The 21,553-nt window shown below is 64.9% G+C and overlaps 1 protein-coding gene across 6 annotated transcripts; it reads left to right on the forward strand.

Moving 5' to 3' along the window:
* The first annotated feature begins 466 nt into the window (after positions 1-466).
* On the forward strand, positions 467-21,310 carry SLC29A1 (solute carrier family 29 member 1 (Augustine blood group)). 6 transcript variants are annotated; one of them, XM_082755565.1, is made up of 13 exons: positions 467-941; positions 16,777-16,847; positions 17,135-17,216; positions 17,357-17,529; positions 17,664-17,803; positions 17,933-18,067; positions 18,156-18,253; positions 18,505-18,595; positions 18,687-18,778; positions 18,891-18,999; positions 19,122-19,207; positions 20,137-20,336; positions 20,583-21,310. In XM_082755565.1, exons 2-13 carry the CDS (start codon positions 16,819-16,821, stop codon positions 20,692-20,694), a joined length of 1,347 nt encoding a protein of 448 aa, XP_082611691.1. In that variant the 5' UTR covers positions 467-941; positions 16,777-16,818; the 3' UTR covers positions 20,695-21,310. The 6 variants fall into 6 exon arrangements, with proteins under 6 accessions (XP_082611691.1, XP_082611692.1, XP_082611687.1 ...); XM_082755566.1 differs by lacking the exon at positions 467-941 and adding an exon at positions 1,291-1,525; XM_082755561.1 differs by lacking the exon at positions 467-941 and adding an exon at positions 7,432-7,583.
* Positions 21,311-21,553: the final 243 nt, after the last annotated feature.

Here is a 21,553-nt window from a genome sequence, read left to right on the forward strand (position 1 = left end):
GGGCTGTGAGGATGCTCCCGGCAGGCTCCAAGGCTCAGCCTCTCCTCCGCAGGCGCAGGATGGGGCTTAAAATAGCCGGGCTGGCTGCCGCCCAGATCCGCAGCGAGGGCTGGCAGCGCACAAACACGAGCAGCGGGCACGGGGCTGCTCCCACCCCCCCCGTGTCCTGCCGCAACCCCCAGCTGGGGACGGGGACATCGGTGTCACCCGGCGAGGGGCTTCGTGCTCCCGGAGGGGACCTGGGGGGGATTTGGGGCCGCAGATTTCTCTCGGCTCGGTGTCTTGGCTCGGGCACCTGTTTTCCTCCAGCACCCGTGGAGGAAATTCCTTAATGGGAAGAGAGGAGCGGGGCGGCTCTCCCGGGGCTGGGGGGGATGCCCTGGGAGGGGGCCAGCTCTGCTTGTGCCACGGGGAGGCACTTTTAGCCCCAGCAGCCGCTGTGTCCGGAGCCGCCAGCTCATTCCCGAGCTGCTCGGGGGCCCACGGAGGGGCAGCGGGGCTGGGGCTGCACGCAGGGCACTGCTCGGGGTGCGGGACACGTGGAGCCGCCGACCTGCCCAAAGTGTCCCACGCTGGCCCAAATCCAGCACAGCAGCGTGGGATGGGACGTGTAAAAGGCAGAGGGGCTGGGGGGGCAAACTGGTGACCCCAGGCAGAGCCCCCGGCGCGCTCCCCGTGCTGCGGGGTGCCGCGGGAGGGCTCCTTCCCCTCAGCCTCTCCCCCTCCTCGCCCTGGCAGCGGGCCCGCTGGCGGTCTGGGTGGCAGGCGCCGCTTCCCCCCGCTAATCCCCGCGTGCACGCAGCCTCCACCTGCTGAGCCAGCGGGAGCCAGCGCCCGCTGAGGAGCTGGTGGTGTGGTGAGGGCTCCGCAGCCCCCATCCTCCCGCTCCTGGAGGATCCCCGGCACCAGGCACGGCGGCAGCGGGGAGCTGAGCCCCGGAGGTAACGGGCAGGGTGGCGAGAGGGAAAGGAGCCGGGCTGGGGGCTGGGGAGGGGACGTGGCTCTGAGACCCGCGTGCAAGGTCACCCCGCAGCCAGGGGGGCTGCCACCCAGCGCCCCGTCCCTCTGCCCCCGGGGCTGAGCGGGGAGCTGGGGACAAGGACGATCCGGCTCCCGGCCACGCTGCGGGTGGCAGGGAAAGGGCTGAGGGGAGCGGGCTCTGCAGGGCCATGCCTGTAGGGCAGGGCTCCCCGCTTCACAAGGCCTTTGTCCCCAGGAGGGCATCCCCGGGCGGGGGCCGAGGGCTGTCCTGCAGCCGGGTGTCCTTGGTGCGGCCGGCAGAGCGCTAGGACCTGCGGAGAGGCAGGCAGGCAGCGCTGGCAGCTCTCCCCCTGAGCAGCGCCGGATCCGGACCCGTCAGCCGGCAGCAGCACGGGGAGAAAAAAAAAAAAATAACGAAACAACAACAAAAAAATAAGCCAACAACATGTAAGCGTGCGTGGCCGTGCCCCGGGCTGGCACCGTGCACCACGGACAGCCACCAAAACGGGGGCACGGGGCTGAGCGGCGGTGCCGGGGACAGCAGGTCAGAGCTGGGGCACGGGGACGCCGCTGGCGGTGGCTTTGCTCTGCCTGCTGGCCCGTAACGGGGCAGGGTGTTGGGGTGCCGGGGGGGCAGGTGGTCCCATGGGTTTTTTTTGGCCCCAGGGTGCTCGTCCCCGCACTCCTGGCCGTACTGGGGTGGTGCCTTGTGCTTCTGTAGGGTCCTTGGGGTGCCTGCAGCGTGGGGGACATAGCGGGGAGCCCTCGCTCGGTGCCTCCCCATCGGGGTTTCTTCCCCAGCGCTTCCCAAACCTCGCCAGCCCTTTGTCCCCATAGCCAGACTCTCTCCCGTGACCCTTCCAAGCCGCAGGCTGACCGCTGGGCGCCCGCCCTCGGCCCTCGCTCCGCTCCCTCCCCAGCTCCTTCCTCCCCAGGCGCCGTCCCCGTGCTGCCCTCGGCCTGATTCGGCCGGGACGGGGTGGCCCCGGCTGCCCCTTGGCTTGTTTGCAGGGTCCTGACCCCACGCACGGGGTGCGGGGGCCGGGGCAGGGTCCGCAGCCTGGCCCTTGCCCCCAGGCTTCCTCTCGTCCTGGCTGCCCTGGCCAAAACCCCACAAAACGGGGACATGGGGCGGGGTGCTCAGCCCTGGCTGCAGCCCCCCGAGCTGCCCTGGGGGGCTCCTCGCGGAGCTCCGCCTGATTTTTGGGGCTCCCATCACCTCCACAACCCCACCTGTAACGCACCCATCCCGGCTGGGAGTAGCACCCCAAAATCTCGAGGGGGGGAGCAGATTAGGGTTCTCGCCAACCCCCCAAAAAGCTGCTGCCCCCCCCCCCCCCTCCCCAAAACGCACAGCCCCGAGGCGCCGGGGACGGGCGCGCCTCCGGCTGCGGCCAGCAGAGGGGAGCACCGCGCTGCGCTCCCCGTGCCATGGCTTTGGCACGGCCCCGGGATCTGCACCGCTCGCCCCAACCCACCCCAAACCCAGGGAGAAGCAGGCGGTGCCCCTGAGACAGCCCCCTCTCCACGTCTGCGCCCCAAAGCCCGGTGGCACCCCGAATTATTTCCTTTGCCCTATTTTTTTAGCACGCCCCCTGCCCATGGGATGGCTGGCACTCACTCGGGGTGCTCCCCATGGGGGGCTCAGGCTTTTTTTGACTCCTCTCCTGGGCAGTCGGCGTGCCCAGCGGCCAGCTTTAGGTTTGGCCGGCCCTCGTGGTGATGTCTCAGCGTTGCTTGGCCTCGGGGCCACATCGCGGCTTGGGAAGGCGAGCAAACAGGGCTGGCAGGGAGGGGAAATAATGAGCAGCTTGTAGTGCTGGGAGCTGTGGGAAAGGGCCCTCCCGGCCGGCCGTCTCCCCGGGAGATGTTTGGGAGCATTCAGCCACAGCCCCGCTGCCGAATCGCCCGCAGGGGAAAGCGTGACGGGGCAGGCTCCGCTCTCCAAGCAGGATTCGGTCGGCCGTGCCAGGCGTTTACACAGAGCTGGATTCCTCCGCGCCAGCCGGCAGCTGGCGGGCTGGGTGCGCGTTTGGGCAGGCGCAGATTTGGGCAGGCAGCGCTGGGAAAGCTCCCGGGGCTGCGTGAGGTGCCCTCCTCCTGCCCGTGGCCCCATGGCAGGGTCCCCGCGGTGCCATCCCCACGCACCGCCTCAAGGAGCCGGGTGCCCTTGGGGATTTGTGTGGCTCCCTGCTGGCTCCTGCAGGGCCGGGAGCCCACGCCACGTGTCATGAGCTCCGCCAGGTCTCAGCCTGGCCCCTTGCAGGCAGAAGCAGCGTCACGGGACGGCTGGTGGCTGCCGCTGTCACTCAGTAACCAGCTGCCCTGCGGCCCTGCGCCAGGAGCTGTCATTAGGCAGTAAAAGCTTGTCAGAGGAGCAAAGGGGCAGCTGGGGGGAGCAAGGGTGCAGGAAGGGAGGCAGCAGGGGTGGGAGACCCTCAGCAGCGGCTTTGGCAGTGGGTTTGGGCCCCTCAGCCCGCACCCGAGGGCTGCCAAGGGGAGCGCCGGCGCCAGGTCCCAAAGATGCTGCTGTCCCCACGAGCACCCGGCCCTGCTTCCCCTTGGGACGATGGAGGGAACGGGAGGCCTGCGAGCACCCGGGCCCCTTGCTGAGCCCGTGGACAATGGGGTTTGTTCCTGCTTGCTGAGCTGGAAAGGCACCCACGGCCCCATTTCAACCGCGAGCAGCCTGGCTTTATCCCGGCAGGTCTGGCCGCGGGAGGAGGCGGAGGGACGGCGGCGTGCAGGCTGACGGGCACGGCCGGAGCTCCACAGAGCATCACAGCACGCAGGTGAGCATCCCCTCCTGCCCCAAATCGCAGGGCAGGCATCCTTGGGGTCACCGCTGGGAGCCCCATGAGTGATGGTGGGACAGCCCTGTCCCCAAACGGGGCTGGCAGCAGCTCCTGGGGACCTCAGGAAGAGGCTGAGGACCTCTGCTGACTTTCAAAGCATCCGGGACTGCCGCAGCCTCATTACAACCGGCTCTCCAGGAGCCTGTAGGTTTTTTTTTTTTCCCTCTGCCATTGAGGGAGAGGTCCAGCATCTTCTGCGTTTCCTGATGGGGTGTGCCAGCGGGATGAGAGCCGGCTTCCCCCAGCCCCGGGGGGGGGCGAGCAGAGCAAACCAGCTCCGCACGTGCCCGGGGTGAGCGAGACGTCCACGCAGCGACACGCATGCCTGTGTTTTATGGCCCTGCCTTTCCGCACACGGGTGCTGCAGGTGGCCGGGGCTGCCCTCGCTGCTTGGCTTGGATTTGGGATGGCAACATGGCTTTGGGACGGGTTGGTGCACAGCCCCGTGTCCTCACGCTGCCTCCGTTTCCCCCCCCCAACGTCTGCAGCAGAGGCAAATGAGGGGAAAAGGAAAATCTCGGTGCCGGAGGAGGAAGGCTGGTGGGTTAATTAATGTATGGATGCAAAGTGCTCGCAAATCTCCGAGGGAAGCGTTTGCCGTGGGTGCCAAGTGGGGAAAGGATGCTTGAAACGCTGAGTGCATACAAATAGCACCTCGCTCCTCGGGCTCTGAAAACCAAACATTGCCCAAGAGGTGCAGAAAATATTTCCCCAGGTTATGCCCGGAATAAAGCTCACATTTTGCTCTTGCTTTCCAAATCAGCCGCTTGTTTGCCTTCCCCTTCTGGATTTAGTCACTTTGGTGGATGCGGGGAATTGCTACAAGGAGGAAAAAACAAAAAAAAAGAAAGAAAAAAAAGAAAAAAAGCAGCTTTTGTGAAATGTTTGGCAGTGAGCGTATCTGAAAGGGGAGCTCTTCTGTTTGTTCTGCCTGTTACAAACCGGGGAGTGAGGCTGGAGGACAGCCTACAAACCGGGCTCCAGGTGACGGCTTTGGCTTGCCTGTGGCACACACCTGGGGTTTCGGGAGGAAAAACTCAGCCAGCCTCTCCGGCAGGCCCCGGTGAGGGGACTCCCGGCGTTATATAAGGCAGAGACTTTGCTGGCTGCCTTCCTCCGGGAAAGTACAAGCCTGCCTTCTCCCTTTGCTCTGGGGAGCGAAGCAAGCTGCCAGCAGCACTTTGGCAGCACGCTGCTGCTTCCTGAGCAGGAGGCTGGGAGAGCAGCAAGCCCCCGGGCTCGCTCCGGGCTGGCTTTTCCCCGCACGAGGGGGAGAAATCCCGCTCCGCATGGCGTGGCGGCGTGGGGCGGCGGTGCTCCCGGTGCCAGCTGCTTCCAGTTCGGGGCCAAAGAGGTTTCCGGAGCTGTTTGCTTCTTCTGGGAGGACTTGTTGTTGTGCTCGCAGGAACGAGCTTGATAACACGCGAGCCGCTTGGGAGCAGAGGGCTCGGCAAAGGCCGTGCTTGGCCTGCACAAAGCAAAGCAGCTCAGCCCTCCAGCTGGGGTGCAGATTTCGTTGCGGGTGATGCACAAGCCATGAGCAGCTGAAGTTTCACAGCCCTGAGCCGCTCTCATGTCCAAGCACCGTGCCTGGCTCGCCCCGGGCCGCCTGCTTGCCCGCGGCAGGACACCTCAAGACCCAGTCCTGCAAATTGGTGCTGGCCGGGTGAGGCTCTGGGCGCCGAGAAGCAGCCAGGCTGGGGCTGCCTTCCTCCCCGCGCCCCCCCGGGCGTCCTGCCTGCCTCCCGTCAGCCTGCGGTCACCGATGGCTGCGCTCGGTGCTAATGGGTTTTCAAGCTCCACCGAGAGAGGCGGCTCGGAGCAGCCGTGCCAATTCCAGTCCTTGGGAGTGTCGTCAGGAGCAGAGCTGTGAATTAGGCAACATTTAATCCGGTACGTTGGCGATGCTGAGCGCTGTGTACCCTGCTGCTGAAAGCCCCGGGGTGAGGCAGCAGCTACACCCACCTGCTCCTCAAGTGGAGGCTTACTGGAAAATCGGGTGGGAAGGAGATGTGCTGGTGGCTTTCCTCCCGACAGGGCCGGGTCTCTTAATGGTGCTGAGAACCTTGCTACCGGCTCCTGGATGCCCAGAGGTGGCTCGAGCGGGCACCACGCGCCCAGGGGTCCCTGGGGGATCGGTTCCCGTAGCGTTTAGCTAAAATTGGAGCTTATAAATAACATGAACATCTTAACGAGGCTCAAATGCTAGCTTGTGCTGCTGAGCTGCGGGTGTGACCTCTCCAGGGGAAACACAGGGCCTGAGCCAACGCAGCACCAAGGTCCCCACGTCTCCCACGGGAGCTCGTAAGGCTCCGCAGGCGGCAGCGTGGCCGATCTCACAGCTAGAGGGGTGATTGTAGGCGTCCCAAAGCAGGCGATGCTGCAGCCTTCCACTTGGCTTTCTATTTTTCCCCTCCCTGTGTATTTTGAGGTGATCTCGGTTGGTGTTTTTCCCTTAGTGGGGGAGGGATGGGAAGGGAGAGGAGCTCACCCGGAGCAAGACCTTCCAGACCGGAGACGTTTGGGGCAAGCAGGCTGGGGAAAGGCAGGCCCCTGGGCTCGGATCCGGCACTGCCCGCGAGACACAGCGGGAGCCTAATTGGAGACGGGAGCTTTGAAATTTGATTTGACCCGATACGAATCTCACACTTAGTGCAGCAGCCTCCTGCCTTGTTGTCCACCAACGCTTTCTGCCGCTCGCTCCATGCTCCCAGGGCTGCCCACGGGCAGACCCCAGCAGCACAGGGTTGTGATAAATGGGTGCCACCAGCACCGGCAGGGCTCCTGCAGCACTGGTGTCACTAAGCAGGGGGGTGGAGAGGCCACCTCATCAGGGTGACACACTGCCGTACTTCAGAAAGTTCAAGTAGCTGTCTCTCATGTGTCACCGCTGCCTTTTTTTTATGGCTTTGTGATCGTTTTGCTTGCACGTAGAAGTTCATAGTTGGGATGTGAAATAAAAGCGTGACCTTTGTGCCTGTTTCTGCTCGGGAGGCGTGTTGTAGAGCATCTTGTGAGCCTCACTGAGGATCGGGATCTGCACTTGGGGTCGTTTAGCTTCCTATTTTTGTTCCTAACCCAGCTGGTGGCTGGCTGCAGAGTTTCCTGAGGAGGTTTTATCAGCGCAGAAAACGCTCAAGCAGTCAAATAAGGGGAAAGTTTATAAGCTGCGGTCACCTCCTGGGGTTGGAAGTTATAGGTGAAGAGATCCAGCAAGGAGGGTGGCGTGTTTGAACCAGTGGCCAAACAAAAAAGATCCCCAGCCACCCAGGTACGAGCTGGGGTTTGCGCCCACACCCCTCCGCCGTGGGACAAAGTACCCTCAGCGCCGGCGTACCTTGGCACTTAAGCAAAAAAACAAGTAGCCTTTGAATGCCAGCTATCTATACCGATCGATTAATGTGAGCTGTGCAAAGAAAAAAAAAACAAAACAAACAAATCACCTCCTGGAGCCGGTGCGAGCGGGGAAAGGCGCCCGCAGCCCCCCGCTGCTCGCCCTTTGGCCACCGGGCGCAGGGCGCACGGGCGCGCCCCGCATCCCGGCGAGCCGGGGGGGGGACCCCGCATCTCCGCGCCCCCCCGGGGCCGGGTGTGGGGCTGCGGGGCACGGCTCCCCCGCGTGTCCCCCCCGCCGTGGGGCGGAGCGGGAGGCGGGCCGGGGCGGTGCGGAGTGGCTCGGCGCGGAGCGGAGCGGCGCGGAGCTGCGGAGCGGCGCCGGAGCCCGGCCCGGAGCGGGGTGCGCCGCAGGTGGGTGCGGCGTGGGGGGGCGCGGGGGTCCCCGTGGCCGTGGGCGCCGCGGTGGCCGTGGGGAAGAGGGGACCCCCCCGGGGCGTGGGGACCGCGTGGCGCATGGTGGCGGCGCCCAGCCCGGCCCTCTGGGGGCTGGAGGCGGTAAAAGGAAGAGGCGGCAAAAATGACTCGGGGGGGTGTGGGGGGAGAAAAATTTGGGGGGGACGGCTTGCGAGCGGCTGGGGGGGCCGGGGATGGCGGGGGGTGGCGGCAGGGGGCTGCCCGTCGGGGGATGCGCTCCCCCGAGCGCTCCGGGGCCACGCGTGGGGCGCGGAGGTGCCCCCCCCGTGGGGATGCTGCGCGCCCCCGCCTCGGGTGCTGCTTTTCTCGAGGTGTTTTCCACCCTCCCAGGCTCCCACGGCAGCTCCGAGCCCCTTCCCCTAACTTATGGGAGGAGTGCCAGCCGGTGCGTGGTTTTGGGGCCACACACCTGGTTCCCGGACACGAGTGGGTGGGGTGCGGGGTTTCACCAGGGCACTGCGTGTCCCCCCCCCTAGCCATGTGGCCATCCACACATGGCAAGGAGCTGCAGGAGGGCGCGCGGGCTGAGCCCCACGTGCCACCCAGCCCCACGTGCCACAGGGTCCCCTGGGCTGGTGGCCCTCCACCAGGAGCCCCCGGCCGTGGTGGCGGTGGGTCCCACTCGGGGGAGCGCTCCCGGCCGGCTGTGGGATGCAGCAGGAGGTTTCAACACGTGTTTGCCTGCTCCTCCCGAGCAGATCGGCCGCCTTAGCAGGAGCACGGGGAGCTCGGCGTGGAGCCCGTGCCGCCCTCCCCACCCCTGTGGCTAAACCCGCGCCTCTCTTTCGCCCCTGCTAAGCACTGAGGCCAGCCGGGCTGACACAGCATCTGCCTGGGAGACGGGCTGTCGGCTCGTGGGAAGGCGGCGCTGGCCAAGCCCTGAGGCTGTGGGATCGCAGAGAAGCGAGGCTGTGTCCTTCAGCCCAGCGGGTTCCCCGGGGCTGCGGGCAGCAGGAGGAGTTCGTGCAGCTGGCGGCCGCAGCTGGATGCGCTTCCTCGCGGCTCCGGAGCAGGAAGCAGCTCGGCTGCCCCACGGTTGCCTGTTGCGAGCAGACACAATTGAGGAGACTTCTGTGGATGCCGACGTGGGAAATCCCACTCTCCTCTTGCACCCCAGCCCGGCCTGGCGGCATCGTTTCCGCTCCCCAGCCCCTTGCAAGCTGCTCCCTCGGGTCTGCCTTCGCCGCAGAGCTCGGCTGCTGAGCTCTCCTGCTCCCAGCATTGCCTTTTGCTCCCAGCAAGGAGAGGTAGCTCGCTCTCGGCTCCCTGAGGCTGCGTTTGTGGAGCAGAGGAGCTTTCGTGTGGCTCCGAGGGCTGTGGCGTAGGCCCCAGAAGGTGATTTGCAGAGTGGCTGCCCCCCGGGCTAGCGCAGATGAGAGGCAGGGGCTGTGCCAGGTGCCTGGAGCGAGGAGGAGGAGCACAGAGGATGAAGATACCCACCTCAGCCTGGCCCAGCAATCGTGGCCCCGGCACACAGGGCAGTAGGGCACCTCCCCAAGCTGCGTAGTTCGTTTCACCATCACGGCATCCCTGCGCCCATTATCACGGGGTGAGATGGCCTTAATGAGTCCCGTCCGCTTTGAAGCTGAGCCCTGGGCTTCGTCCTTGACCCGCGATGACCGCGCTCCCTCCTTGTTGTGGCCAGGGAGGAAGCCGGGGTGCGGAGGCACCCATCGGGCTGGCACGGCACCCTCCTCGCTTTGCCCTGCTCCTCGCAGCTCCCCGGGCAGAGGCAGGGCTGGATCCAGCCTGCAGCCATCCGGGAAGGTGCCGAGGCTGGAAGGCAGCGAGCACCTCCGCTGCTTTGGCCAGGAGTCCTTGGGAGTTGTTAAGGAAACTGCGAAACCCGCCCTTATCGGCCACTGTTTGCTTGCCTTTGTTACTGGCTCAGCACTGACCCCAAAGTGCAAACTCCATGCATCGTCCCCCCAGCACCGAGCTCTTCCCCTCTCAACCCAGCACTAACCCATGCAGGGCAGCGAGGAACCTCAAGCTTTTGTGGTGTTTTGGCCCTGCTCTGGCTGGGAGCAGGCTTTTCCCTGGTTTCCCCCCTCCCTGGGGAAGCAGAGGCTCACAGCACTGGGTCCAGCAGTGGCACAAACGGGTGAGCCTGGTGCTGGGCGTGCGGTGCCCGGGGCTGTTTGTCAGCCTTTTAGCCGAGCCTTGGATGCGTGCAGCTGGGCTTCGCCTCCAGGAGAGCGCATTTCTCTGGGGCAGACGGGGAGCAGAGGCTTGGAGTCTGCCTGCTGGGTGTCGGGGAGGCAGCCAGCAGGAAATCGGGCTGAACTCCTCGGCCTTGCCTTCTTCCCAGCAGTGCCGGGGGGGATTGATTTTCGTCCGTTTCCTCTAGGACTTGTCAGATGGGAAAGCACCTCGCTGCGAAATTGCCAGCGCCTCCGCCGACAGCTGGCAATGTGCTGAGCGAGCAGCCCGCGGAGCCGCAGAGGGAGGCACGTGGGGGACACAGCGGGGGCGTGCAGGGCTTTGGGACGTGCAGCCTGCTTTCAAGTGTGCTTGTGGGACACCCCGGGGGCTCGGGGCCGCGATTAAGAAGCAATCCGCCCTCTCCTACAGCTTCTCCTTCCTGTCTTCACCTCTGCTCCTCGTGGCTTTTTGGGGTGACCGCGCGCCGAGCCACATCAGGAGGCGATCTGCCGGCACGCTGCCGGACAGGGCTGCTCCCTGGGGCAGCAGGAACGGGGTGCCGGGGCGTTGTGGGGCAGGAAGACGCAGATCTTATCGCAAAACCCCAAAACGGATAGGGCTGCACCTCGCACAGCAGCTCCTGGCGTTACTCTCCATCCTCCACACCGCTGGAGCGGGTAAGAGCTGTCCACGAGGAGCAGCACGAGGTGCCTGGCTGCTTCAACAAGGCCAAGAGATGTACCCAGCATCCGTGTCCCTGAGCCTCACCGGGGCTCCCAGCTGATTTTCGCATTAACGGTGTCCTGCCCCTTCTCCCCGCAGGGTTTTCTTGACTCAGGAGCGGAAACCTGGCTTCCTCCCATTGTGCCTCTTCCTGCTGTGGCCCCCGGGACGACCCCTTTCCCCCAGCATCCCTCCACGGCCCTTGGGACCTCCACAAGGGTGGACCTGGGGATGGTTTCCTTTAGGTTACACGCTTTATTTTGGAGGTTTCCGCAGATGCGGTTGAGTAGAGCCCTGTGCAAATCTTTCATCCTGCCCTTGGGAGGAAGGGCCTTGATTTTTCCCATTTTCCAACCCACTTCTGGAAAACGGTGCCCTCCTCCTCCCGAGCCAGCTCAGGGCGGCGATGTGAGGCGGGGTGGCCTTCTCTGGAGGTCATCGCTGCCACCTCACGTCTCGAGCACATCAGCCAGCTCTTGCCTTGTTGTCCCTTCCTTCTGGGGTGACAGCCCGGCTGCCAAAATCCCCGCGGGGCCCCTCTGCCCCATGGTGGCGTGTCGGGGTGGAGGGGAAGCTTGTGCCTGCGGCGGTGGCACCTTATCTCAGCTTATCTCTGTCCCTCCGATGCTGGCTCTATCTGGGGAGCTCCCTCTCCCTGCGCAGCGGTGACGTCCCCCCCGAACTGCTGCCCTCTCCGGGCACCCTATCTCCTCTCCCGTCCCCAAACCGCCGGCCTGAGAGCCAAGGACAGCTCAGATACTTGTGGGACCAGGACCCGGGGGCTGGGACCACCCTGCCCTTCTGGTAAGCTTCTTGCCGTGACCTTAAAACGCTCTCCCTGGGAGCAAGGAGGGGAACGGCCACTGCCTTGGGGGTGCAGCGTTTGCTGGGATGCTGAGCAGCAGCACCCCTCTCTGCTGCGTGGGGCTCCGTGGGTGCTGGAGGGAAGCCCTGCAGGGGCAGCCCATGCCCAGCGTGTTGGGGAGCGGTGTCCAGGGGGAGGGATTTGTGGGCAGCAGTGACCACGCGTGGTGTCAGCGCCGTGCCGCCAGGAGCTGCTGCTTGAGGCAGAGCGAGCGACCTGACGCCGGGCACGTCAAAGGGGCATAATTGCCAGGTGCAGGGCAGCGCGTGGCTTGCTTGTCAAATTAAGGACGTAAGTGGAGGGCGTGAGAAGAGCCTTCCCGGATTAATTTACACACCCGGGCGGCTCTACCTGCCGGGGGCCCCCGGGGGAGCCTCTCGGGACTCGGTGAACCCTGCAGATAAGGGGCCTTGCAGCTGGCTGCTGTGCGCGGTTCAAAACACGCCGCAGGGCTGGACGCGCCCCCTGCGCCGCCCGGCAGACGAGATAAGGGCCGGGGCAGCTGCCGGCGGCGGGGACATCCCCCGTGTCTCCTGCTCAGAGCTGGGCGGCTGTGGGAATCCCGTGTAAGTGCTGCAAACCCGAAGGAGCAGGGCTCGGAGCCCACCTTTGCTTTCCTCGGCACGGGTGGCACAGTGAAGCAGGGTGCAGTGGAGGTGTGGAGGAGGCGTCGCTGCTGCACGCCGTGCAAAAACCCGTGTGGGGTGAGGGTGCCTGAGCGGGGAGCCTCCCAGGAGCATTTTCGGCCTGCCAGCGCCTCGCGATGCGAAGGGCAGCGAGGTGACGGGGAGGCCGAAATGCTTCGCCGAGCTCCCTCCTGCAGGGGCAGGGGCAGAGCGGCGGTGGGGGCGCGGAGGCTGCGGTGAGCTGGTTTGCGTGTGGAGGCAGGGCTCAGGAAGCAGAACGACGAGCGCAGTAGGAAGTGCCACCAGCTCGCTGGTGGGAACGGCGCGTAAAGCACACCGGGAGCAGAAAGCCAGCCACAGGCTGTTGGAGGGGATCGGAGAAGAGGATGCAAAAGAAAAGCCAAACAGGGCTTGTCCTCTGCTCTCCGGGAGAGCCCGAGCTGTGTCCTTCTGCCAGGGGGCTCAGCGACCGTCCGAGGAGCCCGGAGGAAGGCTCATAAAGCAGACAGAGCCAACGTTGGTAACGTTCGCCGACAGGAAAGGGAGGATGAAGCAGCCAAGCCTCGTGTGCGACGTGTGCTCGCTCATCCACTCCTGCCCCAGCCCTCAAGCGACCGGGAAGGGGGAAGATGTGGCGCTGATTTCTAAGAAAGGCTGGGGGGAACTTCGGGGAAAAGCTGGCTGGTGAAGCTGCTGCGCGTCCCGCCCGCCTGCACCGCGACCCGAGAGGCCAACCCAGCCCGTGGGGAGCCGGCAAGTGCCGAGGGTCCTGCGTGGGCACCCCAGGTCCCCAAGCTGGGCGAGTGCTTCGGAGGGAGCCTGGGCTCGCGGTGGCCGCACGGCTTGCCAAAACGCACCCAACGAGGTCTTTTAGCCCAGGTTTTCGGGAAGCTGGCGGGGCAAGAGGGAAGGTCCTTGCGTGGCTGGGTAATTGGTTCCAAAACAGGAAGCAGGGCGTGGGAGGCCGTGGTCAGTCCCTGCAGTGGCAGGAGATGGCTGCGTCGAGCTCCGCGCTTTGCCAGCGCTGTCAGGAGTGACCTGGAAAAGGGAGTGAGTGAGCAAGGAGCTGAGGGTTCGCCTGATGCTATCGAATTACAGTGCCTAAAGCACAGAAGAGCATTGCGACACCAGGCAGCTGAAATTCGGTTTAGATAAAAATCAAGTGATGCACAAGGGGGAAATAATAGTCCCAAATCTGCAAAGGAGATTACAAACTGAGCTGGCCACTCACAGCGAGGCCTGGGGCTATTTCAGATAGCTCGGTGTGCAGCCAGAGTCACTGAGTGCATCAAGTCGTTAAGAAAGAGCCTTTGTCACTCTTTGCAAGCCACCGAGGAGCACCAAAGCAGGAAGGGCTGGTGCCATTGTTCAGATCCGTGGCTCATCCACTCGTAATGCGGCCCCCTCATCTCCGAAAGGCTTTGGGAGAACGAGGGGAAAGATTTGGAGAAAAGCAAAGAGGAGGATCAAAGGCGCAGAGCTGTTTCTGTATGACTAAGTGAGCTAGAATTTTTCTGTTTGGAAAACATGATCGAGGGTGGCTAGGATCCACGCCTGGAAAGTCATGGCTGGCACGAGAAGGGGTCTAAAGTGTGTCCAGGCTTTGGATCTGAGGGCGAGGGAGCCTTGGAGATGCCGTGCGGCGGAGGAGTTCCTTGCTGCGGGACACTGCCCTTGCTCAAAGGGCTGTTGAGTTGCAGGGGAAGTGGGAAGTTTCACAAAGCGAAACCCTCAGCGGGTTACAAAACACGTACCAAGGCTGTCTGACCGAGGGGCAGCGTTGCTCGGCGGCTGAGAGCGCACGCACAGAGCTGCTCTCCCTGCTCGTGCCGTGCCCCTGCGTTCCTGGCGTTGCCTTTGGCCCTCCTAGAGGCCCCGTTTCAGGCTGGCCGGGCTCTGTGTCGTGCAGGGGCAGCTGCCCTGCGTTTTCGAGGCCTCGCGTTCGTCCCGGTGCCGCGGCGAGGTGCGCCACCACGCACACTCATGCCTCTTGCAAAACGCGCCAGGTGTGCGCGCAGCTGAAGGCGGGGGCGCGTGGGACAGAAACGACTGCAGACGGAGGCACGGCCGCAGCAAGGAAGGGGCACCCCGAGCGTGCAGGTGGCCTGGCCGGGGACGAGATCTCGACGCCTTTCCCATCCTCCAGCCGAGCCAAGGGTTCATGTGACTTGTTTTCGCCGGACCTCCGTGCCCGTAGGTAAACTCCGGCGGCCCCAGGTCAGCCTTCCTGCTGGCGCAGGGGGGGGAGGACGGAAGAGGGAAGGGGGCGATGGCTGGAGAGGCAGCTGGCCCTGCCCCGTCTTGGCTGCAGGGGCAGGAAGTGCTGACCTTATCCCTGCAAAGCGATCCGGCGCTGGCCGGCGGCAGGAGGATGCCAAGGTGCTCGCCGGAGAGCCTGCCAGCAGCCCCTTAGCTGGGGTGGCAGAAAGGGCTTCTCTTTAACGGGCTGGTGTTTGGGGACGAGGCTCAGGGCATCCCCATCCCTCGCCCTGAAATGGCTCCGTGGAGCTGGACGCGCTCTTCGCTCGCTGTTGGCAAAGGTGGCAGGAGCCGAAGGGAAGGGGGTGAGTGGGAAGGGAGGGGTGAGGAAGCCTCCGAAGCGGGTGACAAAGTGCCGCCTGCAGGCGTGGCGCTCCTGCAGTGCCAGTTTTTCTGCAGAGCTTGGGCGTTTCGCTCACATCCCTGCCCTGGGCTGCCTGGCTTGGCCCGACACAATCGGTGTCGCCTAAGCGCGTGCCTGAGCCTTTGTGCCGAACAAATGGGCAATTAAAACTGTGCTCCCTCTCGCTCACGTGTGGTCAAAGGGGATAACTCCTCGCTTGCTAAGCCTGTCCGACCCCTCATCCTGCTCCTTTTGCTCACGCAGCACTTCAGAGGAGACGGGGTGGCCAGGAACAAGAGTCCTTACTCTTGCCCCGCGCCCTCCGTCGCACCGGTGGTCGCGGTGAGGTCCCCAGGAGGTGGCGGAGGTTGGAGGTGGGCTCCATCCCTGGCCCGTTGTCGTGGGGTTGCTCTCAATCTGCTGTCGGATCGCTCTCGCCTGGTTGCCACCTGTCGCTTGTGTTGGTTTGTTTGACCTCTCGTGTTTACTGGAGGGCCGTTTGGAAGAGTTGGCAGCTGGACGTGTTTCCTGCCGTAATGAGCTCTGACCCGCGCGCCCCTTGGCAGCCACCGGCTCTTTGTGGGGAAAAAAAAATAAAATAAATAAATGAGAAGGCGCTTAGCAAAGCGAGACAGAAAACAAACAGAGCAGGCAGGAGGCTGCGGCCGGGCATCACCCGCTGAGGTCAGGCTCCTGACGCAGGGATGCTGGCGCTCCGCGGACGGAAGCGGGAGGTGTCGGGGAAGGGGCAGCGTCACAGAAGCGTCCCCAAAACCCCGATCCCGCCCCCCCTGCATCCTCCCTGCCGCCGGCAGCCCCGTGCCACCCTGTGCACGGTGCCCTTTGCCTGCTGCCTTCTCCTGGGCAGCGGGACCCGGGCCGCCTGCCAGCCCCGGTACCCGACACCTCCGCCGCGGGTGCCACCAGAGCCACACGGCAACGGCCCCGTGACCTGAGCCGGGGCTGAGCGCTCGCCCCCAGCAGCAGGGGGGGCACGTGCTGCCTTCAAATAGGCTGGACCCGGGGGTAGGATCAGCAGCTGGGGCTCTGTCCTCCCCAGGTACGTGTGTGCCGCTGGTTCCCCAGCTTCTCGGGACACCGGCATGACCCAAGGGAAGCTGGTGGGGTTTGTCTGGGGAAGGGGTGGCTTCCTGGGGACCTGCTGGGCAAGCTGGGGCTCTGCTGCCTGTTTTTTGGGGACAACCAGCAGCCTTGGCGGTGTTTCTGCACGTGGGGGGGTAGCAGTCACGCTTTCACCCCCCCGCTAATCCAGTGCCAGCCGTGCCCGGAGGCTCCCCTCCCGGTTGCCTTTAAGGCAGGCTGCCCTCGTGAGGACTACAGATCCCAGCATGCTGCTTCCCCGCCAGCCCCCGGGGCCGCCCTAGCTGGCGGGGTGCTGCAGGCAGGCAGGCAGGGAGGGATGCTGCAGCAGGACGGGAGGCAGGTGAGGCCGGGGGGCAGCGGGGAGCTGAGCTCCGGGAGCCCCGCTGCGGACCAAGCGCCCCGGGAGAAGCAGCCGGGTGCCCCATGCGCCGCCCCGCCTGGAGAAGGACAAGGCAGGCCTGCGGGGAACCCTCTCTGCCCCATTGAGAGGGAACGGGGACGGGGGGCAGCGGATGGGGTCCGGTTTCCCCCCGCAGGGGCTGTACCCGCAGCGGTGAGCGCCGGGGAGGGGAGGAGGGATGCCCTCGGCTAGCCCAGGAACGGGCTGTGAGAGCCTTGGGGAAGAGGGGATCGGAAAAAGGTTTGTGGGGCGCTGACCCGAGAGGCCACCGTGTCCGAAACGTGCCCTGTGTCCTTTGTCCCTCCGCACCCCCGGCACTGGAAGGATGCGGGGAGGGCGGGGGGAGCGGCCGCAGCCCAGTGCGCATACGCTTCGGGGATTCCTGGGGATTGGGGGCAGAGCTGCAGGCTCACAAATCCCTTAAGAGCCCGCAGCCGAGTGGCAGGCGGCCGGGGTGGAGCAGCGTGGGCATCGCGGGAGGGCAGCCCTCCCGTGGGAGGACAGGCGGTGCCCCCCGAGCAGCGGCACAGAGGTGGCACAGGGCTTGGGCTGCGGGCAGTCCCGAGGAGCCGCTCGCCCAGCGGCACAGCCCCGGGGTGAAAACCTGCACTGGGAGGCCCCTGCCTGGCCTCACGGCCCCATAAAATCCTCTGTTTGCTTCCCAGGCGGAGACCTGCCAGGACCCGCGCTGAGCCTCGCTGCGGAAGATGACAGCAAGAGACGGGCCACAGGATAGGTAACGCCGAGCGGGCGCGGGGCACGCGCAGGGGACCGGGACATTTTGGGGGGGGCAGCACGCAGGGGGCACCCTGGTCCTGCTATTTAGTGGGTTACGGAGCTGTAGGGCGCCAAAGGGCCCGTTTGGGCTGAGCCCCTGGGGAGTGCTGCGTCGCTGATGGCCAGCAGTGGTTGTGGCAGAGGCTGGGAGCAGCAGGATCCCTCCCTGCCCGTGGAGACCGCTCCGTGAGGGGCTCCTTCAGTTTTTCCACAGAAAAACGGGTTTTTCCCACACACCTTGTGCAGGTACAAGGCTGTCTGGCTGATCTTCTTCATCCTTGGCCTGGGAACGCTGCTGCCATGGAATTTCTTCATGACTGCCAGGGAGGTGAGGGCTTGTGGCACCACGGGGAGGCAGAAGTGGTGCCGAGGTGGCAGGAGGAGCCCTGGGCTGGCTGTGGGGCTGGAGCGGGGACGGGGATGGCCTGGGGAGGCCTGGCAGCACCTCATCCCCTCCTTCCCTGGCAGTATTTCATCGGCCGCCTGGCGGACGCGGAGAACATAAGCCAGGTCAGCAACCAGAGCACTGGGGCTGCCTTGTCCCACTCCTACCTGCAGTCCATGTTTGACAACTTCATGACTCTCTGCGCCATGGTGCCCCTCCTCGTCTTCACCTGCCTCAACTCCTTCATCCACCAGCGGTGAGCCCGGCCCCATCCTTGCCCCCGCCAGCCCCCTCCAGGGCCAAACTGCTGGGTTTTGGCTGGGACACCCTGGGGAGAGCTTTCAGGCCTCCAGGAGCTGGGCTTTCCTCACTCGAGGCCCTCTCTTGCAGGATTCCCCAGCAGATCCGCATCCTGGGCAGCCTGGTGGCCATCGGGCTGGTGTTCTTGATCACCGCCGTCATGGTGAAGGTCGCCATGGAGCCGCTGCCCTTCTTCGTCTTCACCATGATCAGCATCGTCTTCATCAACTGTGAGCGAGGCCCCGGGGCTGGGACCGGGCTCTGTGGGAAGGACGGGGACCCGCAGGGGCTCCCCGCAGAGGCACAGCGTACCCTCGCCTTTGGTTCCTCACTCCTGCTTCTCGTTTTTCCCCTCGCAGCCTTCGGGGCCATCCTCCAGAGCAGCCTCTTCGGCCTGGCGGGGCTCCTGCCTGCCAACTACACGGCTCCCATCATGAGCGGGCAGGGCCTGGCGGGCATCTTCGCCGCCTTGGCCATGATCTTCAGCATCGCCAGTGAGTAACCCCTGCCCTGTGGCCATGCGGGGCAGCGGGGCGCTGCTGGCTCCTCATCCTCATCCTTTTCTCCCCGTCCCTTCCCCAGTTGGCGCTCAGCAGCCAGAGAGCTTCATTGGTTACTTCACCACGGCGTGCGGGGCCATCCTGCTGGCAATCTTGTCCTACATCCTCCTGCCCCGCACGGTAAGGCTTCGTCTGCTTGGTGGGGAAGAGCCTGGGGAACCTTGGCCCCGTAGCACCCCAGCTTTGGCTCCTGCCAGCCTCCACCTCCTGGGGCACCACCCCGTGGCACTTCCCTCCTCAGATACCCTGGGGCTGTGTGGAAATGAGCCCCAGAAGAAGAACTTTGCCCATCTGGCACGATCTGAGGTGCCGGTCCCCTGGCAGGCTTCTTTCTTCGTGCCTGACCGAGCTCTCTGGCTGTGTCTCCACAGGATTTCTTCAGGTACTACTCCATGAAGGACAAGACAGAGTACCACGTGTACAACGCGGAGCTGGAGACCAAGAGAGACCTGATTAAGAAAGGTGAGGGGCTGAGAGGAAAGACGAGGCAGGGCTAAATCAGGGCTGTGCTGTGTGGGGTCTGCTATGCCTCTATTTTTGTCTCTCCCCGCAGATGAGCTCAACGGGATGGAGCAGAATAACTCAAAGATCATCCCCGTCCACAGCCCTGACGAGAAGTCCTCGGTCATCTCCATTTTTAAGAAGGTCTGCGAGCTGCCAGCAGCCCCTGCCCTGCCCCTCGTGTCAGGAGACGGGCGCAGGGCATGGAAAAAGAGACCAGGCCGGCGGCACCAACCTCTTTCTTTCATCTCCCCAGCTCTGGCTCATGGCTGTGTCTGTCTGCGCGGTCTTCACCGTCACCATCGGGGTCTTCCCTGCCATCACAGCTAAGGTGCACACCAGCCTCGGAGAGGAAAACGAGTGGGGTAAGCGTGGCCGGGAGGGGAGGGAAGCAGCAACAAGTTAAATGCCAGGAAGGGAAGTGGGGCTTGTGGAGGAGGGCACCCCGGGTGCCGCTGATCTGCTCCTCCTCCTCCTCCTCCTGCAGGTCTCTACTTCATCCCCGTCTCCTGCTTCCTGATGTTCAACGTCTTCGACTGGGCAGGACGGAGCCTCACTGCCCTCTTCACGTGGGTAAGCTCTCCATCACCCCGTGCCCACGGCTCCCACCGGGGTTGCCATCCACGGCTTGGGGGAGGAAGGAGGCGCAGAGCTGCCTCCTGCCCTGGCTGGAGGTCCAAGTAGAAATTTACGGGTTAGAAGCAAAAGCCACGGCGTTGTCCTGCCCTCCTCCCACCCCCTCCCGCAGCGGGGCTTGGATGAAGCTGTCTCCTCCGTTTCCAGCCTCTTTGTAAACAACCCTGCGCTCCAGCTATGCAAACAGCCGGGCAGGATGGCGGCGGTTGAAGAGGGTGAAAGGCAGGGCAGCCCAAAATAAAACCTCTGGCCCCCGCGCGGGGTGCAGCTGCTTTAAAGAGCCCGGTCCTGGGAGCGGAGTGGAGCCGTGCAGGTCCCCCCTGAGCTCTCCTCTCCTCTCCTGGTGCCGGGGTTGAGCGGTGGGCGAGGAGGGGGCTGTCCTGCCTGCGTCCACCCCCCAAGCGCCGTTTCCCTTGCATGGTTTGGGCTGTTTGTTTGGAGAAGCTCCTCGCAGCCCGGAGCCGCTTCTCCTTGGAGCTGCCTGGGCCGTGGCGGTGGGATGAGCCAGCAGGAGCCGTTTCCAAAACAGAGCTGTGTGGAAAGTCTGACTGCCTGCGGTTTTGGGCCCCGGTTCCCTGGCTGGGGCCCTCCTCTCTGCTCTGCAAACAAAGCAGGCAGCTGCTCTTGCTGTTTGCCCGCGGGCACAGCAGTTGGCATAGCATCCACCACGTTCAGGAAGCATCCCTCAGCTGCACCAGCCCCAGAGTGCTGCCACCTCCAGGGGCTGCTCCGACCCCAGAGCACCAAGTCCTCTCCAGCTCGGTGTGGCTCCTCCGCAGCCACAGCGCGGCAGGGACAGCCTCTGCAGCCCTTGCTGCTGTGCCAGCCACCTCAGAGCTGCTCAGCGCCCCGTGTTTCTCCCCCAGCCCGGCAAGGACAGCTACCTCCTGCCACTGCTGGTGTTCCTCCGCGTCGTCTTCATCCCCCTTTTCATGCTGTGCAACGTGCAGCCCCGCAACTACCTGCCCGTCATCTTCTCCCATGACGCCTGGTACATCATCTTCATGATCTTCTTCTCCATCTCCAACGGCTACCTGGCCAGCCTCTGCATGTGCTTCGGGCCCAAGTGAGTACGGGCTGGGGGCGGGGGAAGAGCTGGTTACAGCAGTGGGTGCTCCATGCACTCTGCCTCTCCTATGAGCCCGGGGTTTGGAGGTAGACGCTCGGAGCGAGGCAGGATTTGTTCTTGCTGGCCTCCTGCCGTGGAGGAACACAGCCTCTGCCTCCTCGCTGGCCTCCTCTCAGCAGAGCTGATGCCAGGGCACGGGGCGTGCGTCTTGGGAAGGGGCCTGACACGTGTTTTCTCCCCTAGGAAAGTGCTGGCCCACGAAGCGGAGACAGCCGGCGCGGTCATGGCCTTCTTCCTGGCGCTGGGCTTGGCCCTGGGAGCCGCCATCTCCTTCCTGTTCCAAATCCTCGTCTAGCAGAGGCACCCCGAGGGTGCAGGGACACCGCGACAGCTCCGCATCCTCCTCCTCCGAGGCCCCGGACACCTGAGCGCCCCGCGCCTGCCCCTGCCAGGGCAGACCTGACACCCGGGGACGGTTCCACTCCTCCAGGGCCGGGCTGGCTCCTGCCACGCTTGGCCGCGCGCTGCCTTCAGGCCTCCGTGCCTTCGCCTGCCCCGTGCCGCGTGTGACACCCCTGGGACCTCAGCCCAGCTCCTGCTGCCCCCCGTGCCGTGTCGCTCCCCCAGCCGTGCCAAACCCCCTCGACCGCTGCCACAGCAGCACCCAGTGTTACCGCCCCTCCTGCCCGCAGCGCCTCGCTCCCCTCTCCTCGCAGCACGCACCCCACGGCCCGGGGACGCCCCCGCGGCGTGACCGGGGGCCAGCACCACGGCGCAGCCCCCACGCTTCGCCTCCTGCCCCTCTCCTTGCCCCGGTGCCCCCCCCACAGACCCTGCAGCTCCTTCCCGGCTCCCCCCCCGTACCACGCAGCAGGTCCCCCCTGCAGAGAGGAGAGGGGGCAGCTCCCCGCCTGCCCCCCCCCCCCGTGTCTCTCAGTGTACCCGTTTTCTATAAAAAGACCGAAACCTGCGTCCCTGTGTCCGTCTCCATCACTGCAGGGGCTTTCCTCAACAGGACCCAGCGCCCCCTGCCGACCCGGATCCCCCCCGACAGGTTCCCAACCCCTCAGCCTGCCCCACACCGTGCCCCACACCGTGCCCCACACCGTGCCCGAGCCCCTCAGCCCCTCACAGCCCCGCAGGCAGAGCCGAGCGCCCGCAGCAGCGCGGCCCCACCGTCCCCCACGGCCGCCCGCGGCCGTCTGGAAGGCTTT

Source organism: Aythya marila, assembly GCF_965140915.1.
Source record: "Aythya marila genome assembly, chromosome: 3".
NCBI classification, from domain to species: Eukaryota; Metazoa; Chordata; class Aves; order Anseriformes; family Anatidae; genus Aythya; species Aythya marila.

Bases quoted from the DNA above. Each gene is read 5' to 3' on its own strand.
- SLC29A1 (XM_082755565.1), top strand. From the start codon at position 16,819: ATGACAGCAAGAGACGGGCCACAGGATAG. The intron at 18,254-18,504 runs GTAAGGCTTCGT...GTGTCTCCACAG, and splicing joins ACATCCTCCTGCCCCGCACG to GATTTCTTCAGGTACTACTC. The intron at 18,779-18,890 runs GTCTGCGAGCTG...TCATCTCCCCAG, and splicing joins TCATCTCCATTTTTAAGAAG to CTCTGGCTCATGGCTGTGTC.